Source organism: Varroa destructor, unplaced genomic scaffold (assembly GCF_002443255.2).
Source record: "Varroa destructor unplaced genomic scaffold, Vdes_3.0 BEIS01000005.1, whole genome shotgun sequence".
NCBI lineage: Eukaryota > Metazoa > Arthropoda > Arachnida > Mesostigmata > Varroidae > Varroa > Varroa destructor.
The window spans coordinates 35255127-35271948 of record NW_019211458.1 but is presented as its reverse complement, the minus strand read 5'-3'; the positions used below and the strand labels follow the sequence as shown (position 1 = coordinate 35271948).

Below are 16822 nucleotides of genomic sequence, written 5' to 3'. Positions count from 1 at the left end.
ACCCATTTTTATAAATGTAACCTAAGCGCATGTCTCTCGGCTAATTTGTCCTTTAACTATTACAAAAATCTAAGGTGCTACCCAACCAAACTTTGCATTCAATGTAACGATGAAATGTTATATATTGCCAACTTCCATCGATTTGTTACTCTCTTTAGGGTTCCTGCCTCTAAGCCAATCCAAGGGCATATCAATAGCGACCTCTACAATTCTAGATCAAGGGCACGCTGCGCCGGTTCGGCACAGCGTGCGCCTTGTGACGTCTGTGACACCTGTAAACCTACGGCCTGCACCAATGAAGGTCCCACCAGCACAGACTACACCGGTAAAACCTGCATCAGGACAGAAAAAACCCGTAAAACCTGCAGCAGTACCGGCTGAACTGGTGCACTTTGTTGAAACATCTACGCAGATTTACCAACCATTTGCAGACTTCATACAGTTTAAAAAAAATGCACTGGCTTCTCTTCTTGGCACAGTCATCCGCAGAGCTACTTCGCTCTGTCTTCCGGAAAACTGCGGCTCGTTACGCGCTCCATCGCAAAGGTTAATTCGCCTTCGCGGCAGATAGCTTCTAGAAAAATGTTCTTCTTGTTAGGACATGCAGAATAAACTAACGTTTAACAGCAACCAAATTCACGTTAAATTATTGTATTATGGACTTCAAAATCGTAATTTCCTGACGTGATAGCTGCGCGGTACGACTTTTGACAACTATATATACAACTATCCGCTAGAAAATGATTTTTTTGTGGTGTAGTATATATACATGGAAGTTGCAAACAGCCATACTCTACACTTAAAAATCCTAACCTAATCAAAGGAATCGGGGATAAATATATAATTATACCTGAATCGTTTGTCTTTGCCACGGTATTGCAGACATTGCTGCCGGTTTCAGGGATCCTGCTGCCCTCTGAGACCTATATACGCAATACGGCCGGTAGGTCATTCATTTGTTAATCTTACTATGCATGACTTAAAATTATAAGATAATTCGGTTATAAATAGACAGGCGTTTACAATCAGCTAGATGTTGTATTAGTCTTCGTCAGTATGACTGAAACAGCAGCGAGGAATTACTGGCTGAAGATCACACAGACCCAAATAGTAGAAAAGGGAAGCAAAAGACGGGTTGATTGCCTGGGTTTCATAGGAGGTAAAAAGAAATTGCTGAAAGCACAAGTTAAACTACAAAATTTCTAAATATAATTTTTTCGTTAATGTAATTTTTTTCAGCAGACAGACGTGCCAACAGAGACAATTCAGTCAACTCCGCAACACGTTCACCCCAATTCAGAACAGCCCGGTAAATACCTTACCACATTGTACTATCTGCTATACATTGTGCTTCCTAGCAAGAGATACCTCTAACAAATCGCAGTTTTTTTTTTTGCAATAGATTGAATTGAAAACTTCAAAATACAACTTGACGATAATTATAAATTAGCAATGGCTGTACGCCCAGCAGTAATCATCGAAGTAAAGAGCTTTTTTGCAGCAACATTCAATTTACTGAAGATGTGGTACTGTTAACTTTGTATTATTTGAGGATAATCGCTATATAACTATATAACTACGTTTTCTAACAAACTATAACATATAACGTCATTATTAGTTTCGGCAAATTAAATCTAAAGTTCACTCATGTTGTGTTTCTTTTCAGTCGTGACTCAGCCCTGTATCGATCACGTACCGTCGGAGCTCCACGTAACAGCTACAAGTGCAGTCGATGCGCAGGAGCCATCTCATGCTTTATATTAGCGACGAGACACTATCGAAGAAGCAAACCAGTCGTTTTTTGTTTACTCTTTTCAATATTACAAATACGTTAAAATTTAAACCGCATCTTGCGGAGCAGTAAGGAAACCTTTGTGAGAGGCAAGGCCTGCGAACACTTTTCGTAGATAAAGCAAAAACTCATAATCGTAAATTATCCGCGACGTAAATTAAACGACTTCTGTTTGTATCATAGCTAAGTTCGATTTTTTTTTTATTTACTAACTCGTTTTGTTCCATCATGATATATTCGAAGAGCAATCACCACATTTGAAGCCATGTACTGCAAATGTTGTCATATTGCTTTAGCTAAAATCACATTTTCACTTATTGGTATGGGTCTATGAACATTTTCCCTTAGGCCTGAAAATAGGCTGCAAGTTATTAGGTTTATTAAGGCTGCAACATTAAAATCACCGAAAGACAGCTCGTTTTAGTTACGCTGATACCTCCCTTATATTCACACTATGCAAAGATAGCGGTATTCATCTCTTCGTCATAGTTCTAGAGGTCATAGACTGGATCCTAGATTCTGCCAGGCTATCTGTACATATTCGTTTATACATTATATACATGTATAGTGTTACAAGCATCTGCTTATTTTTTCTCAGTCAACATTTTCTAGCTTAGATTGTGATGGTTAGGAATCGATAAGCCAACCGTTTATCATGTGGATTCGTTGCTAAAGTCGCATTCCTAAAGGTCATACAGTTCACCATACAATCGCTTCCTTAAATCGAGAAACAGACTTCTTATAACTAGACCACAAAAAGGTTCAATTATAACAAGTCTATTTATTAATAATTAATTAATAGAAAAAGAACTATGAAATAGGCCGTTCGATCGTAGACCAAAAAAATTTACCTGTGCTTTTGATGAAGTGTTTTATCCCACAGTCATCGTTGCCAGAAAGTCACATGGAAGCCTAATGAAGGGCTTCTTAGGGTTCATGTTAATCTTGCTTAGAACCGAAGTAGTTCTACTAACTCTTTTTAGTTTTTAATTATTTAAATATTCTTTATCTAGTTAACTATGCTTGAGCTTTGTCCCGCTTCATGCACGTACATACAAAACATACTGTGAAATAAAGAAGGCTTACTCTTATTTTGCAATATCCTAGCGCGTAAATTTTTCGAGCCTTATGTACTTTTATTAACCACTGCTTCAGACAATTGGCTTCCAACATTAAACAACTAGACCTGATTTTGAACCTTGACCATATCGTGTCCATAAATCTTTGGCAGGCATTGATGCTAACACCCCGCCATCGCCGTGACTGCCCCTGTCTATGAAACCAAATATGTTTATTCTTAGACTAACTTACCCAAAAACATCACGTCTGAAATTTATAATGCTAGACTGAAATCTATTCGATACGTTCCGGTGACTATCAGCACTGCATTATAATAATAGATGTCATTTTGACTAAATGATAATCAATAAATTGCTAAGCAGTTAGTCTTCGAGGTATGAAAGAAAACTTGAAAGGCCGTACTTTCAGTTTGTCTGATGCTTTCTGCCGTTTAGTTCAGAAGATACTACGGAACTGAGTAGCTGCTAAAAAATACAGAAAAATATCCATTTAAGTCACGTGTTGAAGATCCTTTGTTTGAGTTCCAATAGGGAAAATCGTAGCATTCATATCGATTGGGCATTGTACAATGTCTCGCTTGGTCTATGCACACCAATTCATTATAAAAGTTCAAATGGCTGATTAATGTTGATGACATTGTGACTCGGCCAATATTCGCTTAATCCCTCGGAGCGATTCACAAGACAGAGTCATCCAAACCAACGGATCTGATTTGAAAAGGGGGTTACTCTCAAGATTTTTAGCAGACCTGTAGCTAAACAGTAAGTAGCATGCACTTTATTCGAAAATATTATACAGGTTTTTAACTAAATCAAAAATTTTAATTATTTAACTTTTTGACTAGGATTTAATAGTATTTAAAAACAATACTACCGGCGCTTCGATTAACTGGTCGCTCGTTGTACACTTGATATTTGGGAAATTATCTACTGAAGAGTCACTCTGATTAGGTCTCTTACTAATAAGCCATTTACGAATCAGCCACTTCCGTTCTTATAGATCGTCTGGATCACTTAGTATCTTCATTTTTAAAAGGTCATACATGAACAGTAGTAACCAAGCATTCTTATCTTAGCTAGAATAGCCTAAGCTTAGTTTGTACGCGTCACATCATGATATATTTTCATCGACTTTTTGTATTTTCGCGCCGGGTGCCACTTAAATTAATGAAGGGCCTGCTAAGCGTCGACAGCCCGAAATAACAATTAGATCAAGAATAAATCTACGTTACTGTTATGCAAGCGCTTTTTCCTTCGATTTATTTGATACGGTGTTGTGGCTTACGTATATTTAGTGTCGGATAGGATGTGATGGTACTAATCATTTCGCGGCGGTTGTTTAGGTGATGGACCCAAGTCCACAGGGCACGCGACCGCATTACAGAATATTTGTGGCTACAAATTTTAGTGATGTTTCTATATATATATATATATATATATATATATATTGTTTGTATATCATTTACATACGATCTGAGAGGCGATCTTTGTTCTATAATCGTTGCCACAAAAAAAAACATTCAATACAGAACATACACATAAACATACATGGCAATGTCGATTGTCTGCAACATGAATACAGCAGACATTTGGCAATTCTGGGAATAAAATTCTGGGTATAGCATAGGTTAGGCATTCTTACCGATTCTCTGTGAAACTAGCCTCCAATGCACATGCATTTTGCTAAGAGTTTCTTAAGTGATGACTTTCTTAGAGCGTCATGGTGATGACATAGTGAACGGCGTGTTTCCCGCCAATGAGATACATGTGACGGTGTGGGTTCGAATCGGAGCCTGGACCACTTTTCTTGGTGCTCCGAGGCAGCTGTCTGCTGGAACGCCTGACGGCCGCACCGGACGTAAAACACGAAACATTTAGCCTAAATGCCCTCAGGAAGACAAATACGCTTCTCTCTAGGGCAAGAGGCGAGGTCAAAAAAAAGGTAACTGTATGCTGTAAATGACTGACAGCCTTGGCTTTGCGTAATCTGTGCTATGTTTGTTACGAAATACCATGAGATATTTTTTTAGTTAAAAAAGATACGCAGACAAAGAACTTTCTGTTTCAAAAGGAATAATCTGATATTCTACTCATTTATGAACAAGATCAATAATATTGGGTTGTCAAAAAAGTAGCGATCATTTTTAAACGAAAATTGTAACAAAGCATTTGTTTATATATACATGTTTGTGGGCTGTCGTTATATATACACGAAAATGGGCCATGTTGATCGACAATTTTCTAGCACTTTTTTGATAACATTGTAACTCATTCACGGTAAAACTTCTGTGGTTTCTGGGTGAAATTTTGACAGAATAATCTGATATAAGCTATAAGGCGGATCTATTCAAATTTCCAACCTAATGTTTCTCAGCTCGTGCCGAGTAGCTAAAAATGGTAGCTTCCAATACCCTGTTTTGTTGTTTGCTTTTTCTATTTACAACAACAACTAATTTTACTACACTTATAAACGAACCTCGCATTTAGGCTATGACCTTTCACAGTCAGCTAATGAAATCTTCAACTTGTAAACCTGTTTACTATGTGACGACTATTTTTGTTAGTGCACTTCCAACCATCATTAGTGATTTCTAGGACAAAGGATCTGTCCTTTTTCGTCCGTTTGTTCCGGCCGTTTTCGTCTATGTGTGAAAATGCGAAGTGATCTTGTTCCGTGCAGGTCAGACATTTCGCAGATAACATCAAGGTGAGATACCTTCTGACAGATACATCCCGATTCCGTGATGAAGTGCGAAACTCAAGTGTCGAAGCTGAGTGGACAACTGAAGCCTTATAGATCAGATACCATAAGAAACCTCCGGTGCAATCTTTAGATTGAACAGTTTTAGGGCGGTGTCGATTGATAGCGTTCGACGATTCTGGACTTTAACTACTGGTACCATTTTGCCCTTGATCCTGTTCTTGATGCGTGCTGCAAAATACCTTGTAGATGCCTTTAAGGTTTAGCCGAAGTATGTATGTGCAGTATTGTTCTCCTGAACTTTATGGTTTTAGTCGTTGCTTAACTTATTCCGAGAGCCACCTCCCTGACATAGTTGTTTTGCTGTATCGCTAATGTTTTGTATAAGTAAACTCTTCTCTTGCGGCACGTCACGATGGTCGCGGCTGTCAGAAAGAGTCATCGTCACGAACCGGTCTTGTCGCTTGATTTGTAAAGGCAAATCAGGAGTAGTTTAGCCTCCTTAAAGGAATCCTCTTGTCTGTTCGAGGCCAGAAAACTAACTCTTCAAACTCAAAGTGTCGGCGTGTTATTACCTATATTTTATTATATTTTTACGAACTGTCTGAAAATTGACTAATAATGAACTACTATACAGTACTTATATATATTGTAGGCCTTATATTGTAGTACTTATATATTTTGTGTGGTTGGTGTGCATCCATTGATTCAACCAGATAACAAGCAGAAGCGATTTGTAGTCGCTGTCGTCTAGTAAAAGGTTCTAAATACTTCTATTGACTTCTACGCATCCATAAATGCATAAAAAAAATTATGAGAATTGACAACACGTACGGGATTTACTTGCAGACAATATTCACCTTTGCGAAAAATTTATTAAGTTAATTTCATATATGCGCCTAAACATAAATAGCAATATGTACATAAGATTTGAATTTAATAGTGCTAAGCTAGTAAATAAATAAAGTAAGGTCCTAGAACGCGTACACCTTCATTCAATTATTTCATTCTTAGAGAAAATGGGCCGACTTTGGCAAGGCTTTCAACTCCTGACCGGTACACATAAGCCGAATTGGTACAAAACAGGACGAGCACCACTTGAAGCACTCGGTCTGACACCGGATTAGCAAACTGACGACAGAACACACGACCGATCGGAAAGTAACGGTCCAGTTAGCGGTCGCTGTAGAATTCGAATGGCTGTCGTGAATCGCTTCAAAGGGGGATCGGGACAATTAAAGATGTCAGCTATTTCGTACCGGTTGTTCTCTGTTGTCACCCTGTTGTAGATCGATCATTCACGACCTCTAAGTGTCTAGATCTCCGTAGACAAATCTAGCTTCTCATAGGGGTTTATTCGGCAAAAAAAAATCATTACATAATATGTTTGTCTGTTCACTTATCGCTTGTATACGCATGTGTAACTATCAGTTTTCGTCTGTGCGTCTTCATGCGATTCGTTCTTCACGGCTGTTCTTTATTTATGATTATTAATTAATTTGTTAATAGCTAATTACTTGGTTGACTCGATTAGAGTTATTTCTAACGTTTTTTTTTTTTGACTTTTTGGCATTTGCTGCTAGTACCGAAGGCCACGCTATGGGCCCTATCTTGTAGCGTCTGTGGTCATAGTATTTGTAAGAGTAGAAGCTGGCAGCAAATTACCGAAAGAGGTTTAGAAGACAATTCTAGACACGCAGTCTGATCATGTAAAGGTGAAGCGGCTATAGTTGAATGTAAGGTCAGAAAAATGGACGAGACACAAGGAGCAGTATCCTGTCACTTTTCAATGTGCGGTGTCCATCTGACGATTGCATGTGACCAGGCGCTGTGTTTGAACCGTACACATCTCTATGGAGCGGTGCCATCTCAAATAGAACAACATCGTGCATATAATTTTACCATATTTTTTTTTTCTGTGCTGTTTTCTTGTGTGTAGCATTCGACGGGTGCGCTCTGTTCAAGATGACCACTGTCTATCAGATCTCATTGAGTAGTTGCCCACTAATTATATATATACTATGTATCGGTTCGTTGAATTGAAGAAAGCGCGGTCAGTACTCAGTCAGTGATCATCAAGAATCATCATAGTCATCAACGTCCTTGGAAAGACATAGCAAGAAGGGCTATCCGGTCAATAATCACTCTCGGATCCAGAGACTAAGTGTGGTTCAGAGCTCAGTCCGTGTATGTGAAAACGTGTTTGTTTCCCAGTGGTCCCTGTCACGAGTGCGAAAACGGGATGAGGTGAAAGAAGTTTTCAAAGAGGGAGGGCCATACTTCGACTAAAGAGACTGGCTTGTGAGCCGGGCTCTGCCTAGTTGTAACAGTAGTACTAGTAGTAATAGTAGTAAGAGTGGCAGAACAGAGTACGAGAAAGTTGTTGTCCAATCAGGGCCCCTCGAGGCGCGCGAGTCAGGCCGTGTGGAAGGAAACGGAGCAGTACGGTTTGTTTTGGGTGGCGTGCTGGACACACGCACCAATAATCGGTTATAAGTTACAACCTACCCAGCCCACACATCCGCCGATACATCTACATGTCTGTATATAAATATAGACTTTTTTCACAGGTTATTTTCTTCCAGTGTAGTCCTGTCATCCTGCTATCCTGCTATCTTGTTCTCCTGATTGAGGAGCTGACTGCGTAGATGGTCGGACGTGGTCATCCATACGTGCCTGCGTCTTATGGAGTGTAGGGGTAGAGGAAGGCGACCTGGCGGTCTGCGCCGACCTCGTTTTCCGCTTGACACGCATAGCCGCCCATGTCGGTCCATTGAACATTCTTGATCTCGAGATCACCATTGTCACGTACGTGGATTCGTTCCGCATCTGAGTCCGAGATCATCGCTTGAGTCTCCTCGTTTACCCATGTAATCGCCGGGTTCGTGCCTTGTGCACGACAAACCAATACTACGCTGGAGCTGAGTGGCACCAACTTGTTGTGAGTCCAGAATGTGATACGCGCGGGCTTGCCTGAAATTCCGGCGCCAACAAGCGTAACGAGACTGACCGTTACGACGTCTGCATTGCAGAATGAAATAAACAAAGCAGACGATGATCGCTAGCTAGGAAAAGGTTCACAGCTTGGCTGACGAGTGAATAACGATTCCTTCTAGAAATCGAAAGCACTTTCTAATTACATTAATAATCTATTCTTCTCTCTCTAGGACTATCGTAGACAGGTTGGTCAGCTATTCGTCGGTGATTCCAGTAATCAACTCTAAGACCCATACACAAGTGTTCCTTGTTCGACAAGGCGGACCTTAAGCAAAATTGGCCTCAACCACAGCTAATGATCATCTAGTCCACAGATTATAATCATATCAGCTTCATTGTAGAAATTAATTTTTTACAATAATAAAAAAGACTTACCGATATGATGTGACTTTTTGGCGTGTGTGCGACAGCCTGTCGGGGTCATTGGGTTTGGTGACCGCGACACCTGAAGCTTATAAGTCGCCGACTCCGTCTGTTCATTGCTAATGGCCACGCATGTGTACTCGGCCTCATCGTCAGCTGAAGCACAGTCAATGTACAACTTCGACTTGACGGTGGTAAGGGTAAAATCGGTAGATTTAACGATGTCGGTATCATCAAACGAGACCAGATTCAGGCTTTCGCTATTATCTTGCTGCTCAACCGGAAACGAGAAAAACAGTTTTATTAGCCACTGCTTTTCGTAGCTCGACGATATTAAGCGTGCGCGCGCGCGCGTGCGTGTGTGCATGTGTACGTGTGTGTTTGCTGTCTATGCCTGTGCATCTGTGTGCGTGTGAGTGTCCTTAATTGCACAGAGCTCTCCGGGCTTTTATACTGTTATACTTGAGGCGACTGGTTCAACAGTAACAGGATGGCTGCCTGATGTTCTTATGCTTACGAAGCTTAGTTCGGCCAGAATCAGTGAGAGATTCACCGAGACAATGACACGAAAGCGATCATCAGCATTAATTAAGTAGTAAGAAAAGGGCTGGCAGCTAATTGCTAGCTGGCCAAGTGCACCGTAGGCTGTTTATCAACTTCCAACGTCCGAATGCTTCGTCGTCTACGAGGCAGTGTTTCTACTAGAGGTGTATTTTTTTGCTGTGGCTCTATCTACTGGTCGTTCTTTTTACCTGTGAGATCCTTTCTCCGTTCTTGAGCCAGTAAACAATCGCCGGGGAGGGACCGGTGGCCTCGCACTGGAGGACGGCTTGGTCATTCTGGAAAACAGCTTGCTCAGAAGTTGTGACATTTACGATTAGGCGACCATGACGACGGCGATCACTTCCTACAACGCAAGGCAACAAATTAAAATATATTCAATATATACATATAGTAGATATGGAAAAACTAAACAATTGAAGTCAACTCAAACGATCCACGTAAAAGGTAGCCCTGACTGCTCTGAAATGACTCCTCGAACCATCAGCGATTCACCTCTGTTGTATATCTCTTTAATACGGGTACACATGATGGTCTCAGACGAGGAGCTGTCTATCCTCGTCTATCGGTAGCGGGTAAAGCCGCGACACAGTTAATCAATCTAAACTGAGAGAGGGCCACTGGAAGAGGCGGCGCTCAATCGCGACCACGTGCGTCCCATCGGTTTCGCGACGGCTGGCGCACACTGTTGGTCCAATAGCACCAGTAAATGGACGACGCTGTAACGGCTAAAGATCGCGCAATGCGCGCGCTAACAGCGGCGATCCCATCTTCCCTTCGGAAGGAGAAACCTTCTGTGGAAATGAGCTCAACCAAATATGACGGCTCGGAACACACTTCCAAATCGAAGTGTGCCTTTAGTTTATCTATCGATAGCTAGTAGTCCTAGCTAGTAGCTAGCAGCTAGAAATCAGACATATTATATAACAAGCTAGATAATAAATAGCCCACTTAATAAACTTTCTCCTTGGAAGAAAAACCGAGGACGGTCAGTTGCTCATCTACAGCGCTAGGGCAGTTGCAGTCCAAAGCTACAACATTGGCCTATACCGGCGGCATTTACTCAAATAACGGGAAGAAAGTGTAAAGGCGGAACTATGCGACCTGTCTCTTCGCAACCTTTGACTAGAAAAAAACAAAGCATTGGCGGCTAAAGGTCAACTTATTGTCGCGGTCCCGTCGCTCTCTCGCGACAAGCGTCATAATGGAGTATCCCATCGACATGCGTTGACGTAAACCAACGCTGGCTACCATAGACGGGTTTCAATAAGGCTCGCTAATAGAATCCGTATCGCGTTCGTAGCTAATCTTTGCGATAAATTAAGAGTAAAAGATGACAATTATTTAGCATTTCAACAGTCGCATCTTCATTTTGTAACGTAGAATTTATTTAGGTGCGAACGGCCTCGAACTATTACTCGACCGAAGTCTACGCTGCCTGTCGGTTGAAAGCAGTTGTGAAATAGCCTATCCGAGGGACTGAGCATATGCGCGGTGCGATACAATAGAGTAAGAAAAAAGTTGTTTTCATTACTTACGGCCATTGCGATGAATTCGCGAGCGCAGGTGTCTGCTGAAATAGGGTCCTGCGCCGGCGTCCACACCGTCGACGTTCTGCTCGCGACCGGATACTGCTCCACGACGTGGCAGCACATAGGCTCCTGCAGATTGGCATAGGACCACCAGGCCTAGTAGGACTGCCAGCAGTGCCGGGAGGAGGAGCGAACTACGACCGAATATACACGACCCACGGTTCATAACTTGGTGCCGGACCACTGAGAATCACCAGAGCGGAATATAGTCGAAGTGAGTACTATTTGACTCACGTAGGCGCACGCTTGCGGTACTAAGCGTTCAATAATCACAAGACGGCAACGAGAGAAACTACGACAACCGAAGATATATGAATGGACATCGTCGGCGACGGCGATTTATCTCAGTCCAACTTCTGCTACAGAATGGTAAAGGTAATGCGTTGATTTCTGTCTTTCACGATGAAAGTGGTTCTTCGTCGCTGATACAATTGCTCACTAAAGCAGCTATGTTAACGACTGATAACGATAAGCCTTACACTGATTCAGTGGTCGTACACGTCTGTTCTTGTACAAGTAAACAACCATTTGTACGTTGCATCCGGGGCTTCTTGAGCTTGCTCCTCCGAAACACTGCGGTTCAGCGGATACAATGTAGCACAACCGCCTCGCTATCTTGCGACTCTGTCTTGCTAAGATTACTATTATTTCTAACTTGTCGTTCTATAATAATTGCTTGTTACTTAACTGGTTTCAAACACACAAATTACTTGAAGCTTAATAATATAGCCGCTGTAGCTATATATAGCTGTTGTTCTTGTTGTAAAGGTGGCACGAGGTTGCACACACACACACACACACTAGAATTGGAAAAAGTTCCCTAGCGTAAATTACTGTCATGCAAGTCCGTATGACAGAGCGCTGACTGCGTCGTCCTGGTGAGTGTTGGCGCCGTTTCTACACGTTGATAGTACTGAAGTAATCGTCGATATTAACACAGAGACGTCCTTTGCGTTTGAGAGTTGTTTGCCTGTCGAAAGATGGAAGTCGGCGGGCTCGAGAGGGAGCATGTCCAAGTCAAGCAGCGAGCTCGGAAGCGTGTAAACACATCCAGCGACCCTTAACAACACTACTGAACTGACCCACGCTGCGCCGACAGGTCGCTCATATAACGCGCTGACTCTCTCTCTCTCTCTCTCTCTCTCAAACAGACACGCATGCACACACAGACACACTCACTAACACACGCGCACACACACACCGACAGACACACACACACACACACACACACACACACACACAGACACACACTCACTCACACACACACACACACACACACACACACAAACACACACACACATGCTGACAGACAGACAGACGGACAGACAGATGGATGGACGGACGGACGGACGTACGGACGGATGGGCGGACGGACGGACGGACGGACAAGCACACCGAGCGACGCACAGGCCGTTTACTGCCGCGTCGTTTCTTCGAGTCGGCTTTCTCCTCTCCGCGCGTGACCCATCCCCCCTTTTCTTTCCTTTACTCTCTCCTTTTCTTTCTCTCTTTGGTGCCTGCCTGCCTGCCTGCCTGGGCTGAACCGGGCCGAACCGCGCGACCCGCAGCTCGCCAGCAAGGCAGACGCCACAAACCATAGCCACTATCAACACCAGCAGCAATGGAGGAGACCGAACGGCAATCAACAACAACAACTATGACAACGCCAACAACGGGACGACGGTAGTAGCAATAGCGGCGGGTGTAGGAGCAAACGAAAGCCACCATCATGATTGCCATCGCCGCCAGTGCTGCCCTCACTCGCCCACTCTAGCCGCCCCGCTCTCTTCGGGGAGAGGAGAAAAATCCATTGCTAACTGTTGCTACGCCTACTGCTATTGATGCTAGTGCCTTAAAAGAAGTACTACGCCAGTACTACTGCTGCTTCTACAGTAGGTACTGATGCCGTGGCTGCTGGCACGACGCGCTTAGACATACATATACACAGATATAGCAGCATATCCAGCTGAACGCTTATACTTTCTCTAGGCTGTCGGCTTTGACTGGTAACAGCCGTGTGCCGGTAATCGATCGAGAGAAGAACGCGGGAACGTTGGATGGTTCAAAAGGAAGCTTCTAGAGTGGAAAAAAACTGTTCTCTGGGGAAAGCATCTCGATCACTTCTTCTCTAGTGTAATCTGGTTTGAGCACGCCTGATCCAACAGGCCGAATATACACAGGCGCGGCCCATCCCTTTCAAATAGACAGTTTCTTTTTTGACTAGAATTCTGACCGACAGCGTCCCTCAGGGATCAGTTGTGCGAGCGATGATCTACTTTGAAACGCGTGATCATTCTCGTCGAAGAACTAATAATCGGAACTTGCGTCCCGAGTTAATGAGAAATGATCAATGATTCCGGAGTTTAATACCTCCGACTTGAGCAAAGGCAATTACCACTTGGAGAGCGGAAACATTATTGTGATGAGACAGAGACCTTTACATTTTAATATCTGAATTCGTCTTTGGGACCTTATGTCAGGGTTCTATAATATTCTCCGAGTTCGATCGTTTTATCAGATACAAAGATGTCAAGTAGAGGAACTTCTTCTGAGGGTTGGTGCCCTTTCTGGCAGGCTGTGTGCCCGAGAGAAAGTCTAGCAAACTTAGCTGTAAAGTATTTCTTATGAATTTTATAACCCGTTTGACTATTCCTATTGTGTGAACAAGTCTAAGGAATCCGCTCTTCGGTACAGCATCAAGGACTCGCCCCCCACTAAAAGATCTAGTTGTGATGGGTTTCCTGGACTTATTTGGGTTTTTTTCCCACAAATCTATGAACCGTCATGCTAACCATACGCCAGGATAACTATCAACCTATGCTGGAATTTTTGGCTAGCACCGGGCGTATGGTCATGGCGACCATTGTAACGCGCTCGAAGAATTGTGCGTTGGCTTCCCAGACGACGGCGGCCCCAAGATAATGTGCTGCATAGTAGTTTTGTGCGGCTACGATAGGGCTGTTGTAGCCTTTTTTGTATCTCTTCAAGGCAATGCTCGGGTTAATATTTTGCCCGCTATTTAGAGCAGATTCGCGCATGTGGAGCATCGCTAGGGGGAATTTCAAGTATGATCTCCTTTAGATAATATATGCCTCTGATCTAATGGGAACTTGATTCAATTAGAAGCTGATTGTTGCTACATACAATTAGGAAGTTGTTGCAAAAAAAAATTACCTATCAATTGGAGACTTTCCAGCTTGAAAGAGGCCTGTGGCCAAGTTTTTAGCCGCATTCATAATGACAAGTTTCGGTTCTATGAAAACAATAGGAAAAATTAAGCTGTGTAAACAATGGGTCGCTACTGCAATCCTAACCGTTTGGAATTGCCGTTTAAACGTTTCTTGTTTTAAGGTATTAATAATCCGCTACCTTGTATTTACTCTTTCGTGAAATGCTAACTTTGAATTTTGCAGTTTTTCAAAAAAACATGAGAAGTAGTGCCAGTTACCTCGAGCGCGGATTGGTTAGCTCTAATGATAGGAACGTGTTCATTCAAGAGACTTCTTGAGCGACCATGTGCTATCTACTTAAGAACGGCTGATTACTAATGGCGCGCTGTTTGTTACAGGAACGTGCACGGAGACCAATTGGATAGAGAAGATCACTATCATCACGGTCACGACAGTAATAACAACGGTAACAGCAGCATCTTACCGTTGGCCGTTCATGGCCTCGTGTGAGCGGCTGTCATGGATTCAAGCGTGCCCTCTCCATTGGCCCCCAAAAGCTAGCGAATCTCTGTAGATCTCCGTTGTGCGAAACCCTCTGAACGGTATATCCCCCTAGTTGGTGACGTCAGACAACGGACATCAGATACGGTAGCTATAACAAGTTACTTCTACCTTCTCACTACGAATAGACAATGGCGCGTCGTGCTAAAAGAACGTCATAGGCATAACGACCCGGGATTAGCGCGCAGACCCGAACGAAGATGGAACTTAGTGGTTGTCCTGCGCGCGGCCCATGCATGCCCTACAGGTCAAACATTCCACCAGTGACATATTCATTGGTGGATTGCATCAGTCCATGTGTTTGCTGCACATAGACCTTTAAAACCGTTTCGTAAAAGAAGCCCTGAATCTATTAAAACTGTCCGATAGATTAGGTCTCCTTCCCCTTTTTGTTATCCTTCTGCATAATGAGATCAAAGAAGAGCAACCCATATTCGTAAAACAAAATGATCGGACGATAGGCGTTAGATAATAGGTGTGTTTAAAACGAGCAGATTATTTCTTGTCATTTGGAAGAATAGCTATTATTTTGCGGTTTATAGCAATATATATATATATATATATATATATATATATATATATATATATATATGAACATGCACACCTTACGGTGCGTCATGAACATCTGCATAAACACCATAAAAAAAGGACTGTCTATTTATTTGTGCATGTGCATGTGTACGTCGTACAGTTAGATCCCAAATATCCCAGTAGCCATAAAATAATAACAATAAGGCTTGCTCAAATTTACATCATCCCCAAATAACGTTCACGCATCTCAGCTGCTCCGTGTGATGAGGATGTCCGTCATTTAAAAGAATCGATTCTATTTGAGAGGCCTCTTTCCCTGTTTTAGCTTGATTGAGGTGAAGATCAGCGCACTTTTTCTTCTTGACCGTTGGTTTCACTTGTAGTACTTAGCTCGTAGTATGATCGCTTGTAGCAATAGTTATTATAATGGTAGCAGATATCGCGAAGATATCAGCTCATCCAAAGATCGCCTGCCCTTTCAGCTGATGTGACGAAACATTTCATCATACGCTTGGACTCAACTAGCGCATAGCAAAGTACAGCATCGCATGTACGCAATGCTCTTTGCGTAGACAAATACAATCACTCGGAGAAGCGGCATCATTGCGACTGCTATATCACCACAAGGAAACATGGGCATAGACAATATATTTCCTTGTCGTTATCGGATTCGACCACGTGACGCGAATCAGGTGCCACCGAAAACAGGACGCTACTCCGTGAAGGGGGCTTGGTGCACAGACGAGTTCTTATTAGTTGATCGTGTTTTCCTCTGGCATTGCTGCCGCAGCGACTTAGCCGTCGCTGTCGTTCGTCGCCATGTTTTGTTCTAGTGCTCGTTGCCTTTTGATGCCCAACGATGTTTGTCTACCCCCATGACGGACCGACGAAAGAACGGATGACTGACTGCCAAGCGACCGGGCGAGCATTCACTTTGGCTTATAAGCACTTGCCTAACAGACCACTCTGGTGGCCGGTGTCTGCCGCCATCAGCGAGCACCGCGGCAGTGTTCTGTGTGCACCGATGCTCGTCTGACTAACACCTGCGGCTGGCGTACTGCCGCCGCGCGAGGGGATTACTGACCAAAAAAGGATATGGCAATGTAGACAAGACGTATTGGTGGTAGTGACGACGACGCCGCCGCCGACCAGCAGTGTCGCTGCATCACACTACGGCCAACCCACCACGCCACCTATTGACTTATCGTACTGGTTAGCAAAGCGAAATCACGGCACGTCTGGGTACCGTTAGCGCGCTGGCCCCGGTTGATGTCAACTGACCGCTCCGGACTATCGCCAATGGCTGGGCGTGATCTCTTGCACGTCGTCTCATATTCGTCGGCAATGATACACTCTGACGTGTTTCTAATGATCCGCTATATATCTATCGTTGATCGAACTACCGAACACTCCAGTTAACTAACACCATGTTCAGCGTCGACGACGACGGCGGCGGCATCGCGCATCGCACTCCA

At 43.2% G+C, this 16822-nt stretch overlaps 2 protein-coding genes across 5 annotated transcripts in view; one reads left to right on the top strand and one right to left on the bottom strand.

The window, feature by feature from the left end:
* LOC111251618 (uncharacterized) overlaps nucleotides 1-1979 on the top strand; it is a 46045-nt gene extending 44066 nt beyond the window's left edge. The window contains exons 8-11 of one of the 2 annotated variants that reach the window (XM_022808351.2): nucleotides 159-546; nucleotides 883-943; nucleotides 1243-1309; nucleotides 1667-1979. In XM_022808351.2, the coding sequence (XP_022664086.2) occupies nucleotides 159-546; nucleotides 883-943; nucleotides 1243-1309; nucleotides 1667-1764 (614 nt within the window). In that variant the 3' untranslated portion in view covers nucleotides 1765-1979. Of the gene's footprint in view, nucleotides 1-158; nucleotides 547-882; nucleotides 944-1239; nucleotides 1310-1666 lie in introns of both variants that reach the window. The other variant, XM_086991250.1, reaches the window with a different exon arrangement.
* Nucleotides 1980-6410: 4431 nt separating this feature from the next.
* Nucleotides 6411-16822, bottom strand: part of ImpL2 (Ecdysone-inducible gene L2) — a 37182-nt gene continuing 26770 nt past the window's right edge. For 2 of the 3 annotated variants that reach the window (XM_086991253.1, XM_086991252.1), the window contains exons 2-5: nucleotides 11032-11268; nucleotides 9685-9839; nucleotides 8945-9203; nucleotides 6411-8593 (exon numbers count right to left, since the gene is read on the bottom strand). In XM_086991253.1, the coding sequence (XP_086847379.1) occupies nucleotides 8256-8593; nucleotides 8945-9203; nucleotides 9685-9839; nucleotides 11032-11251 (972 nt within the window). In that variant the 5' untranslated portion in view covers nucleotides 11252-11268 and the 3' untranslated portion in view covers nucleotides 6411-8255. The remainder of the gene's footprint in view (nucleotides 8594-8944; nucleotides 9204-9684; nucleotides 9840-11031; nucleotides 11269-16822) is intronic. The other variant, XM_086991254.1, reaches the window with a different exon arrangement.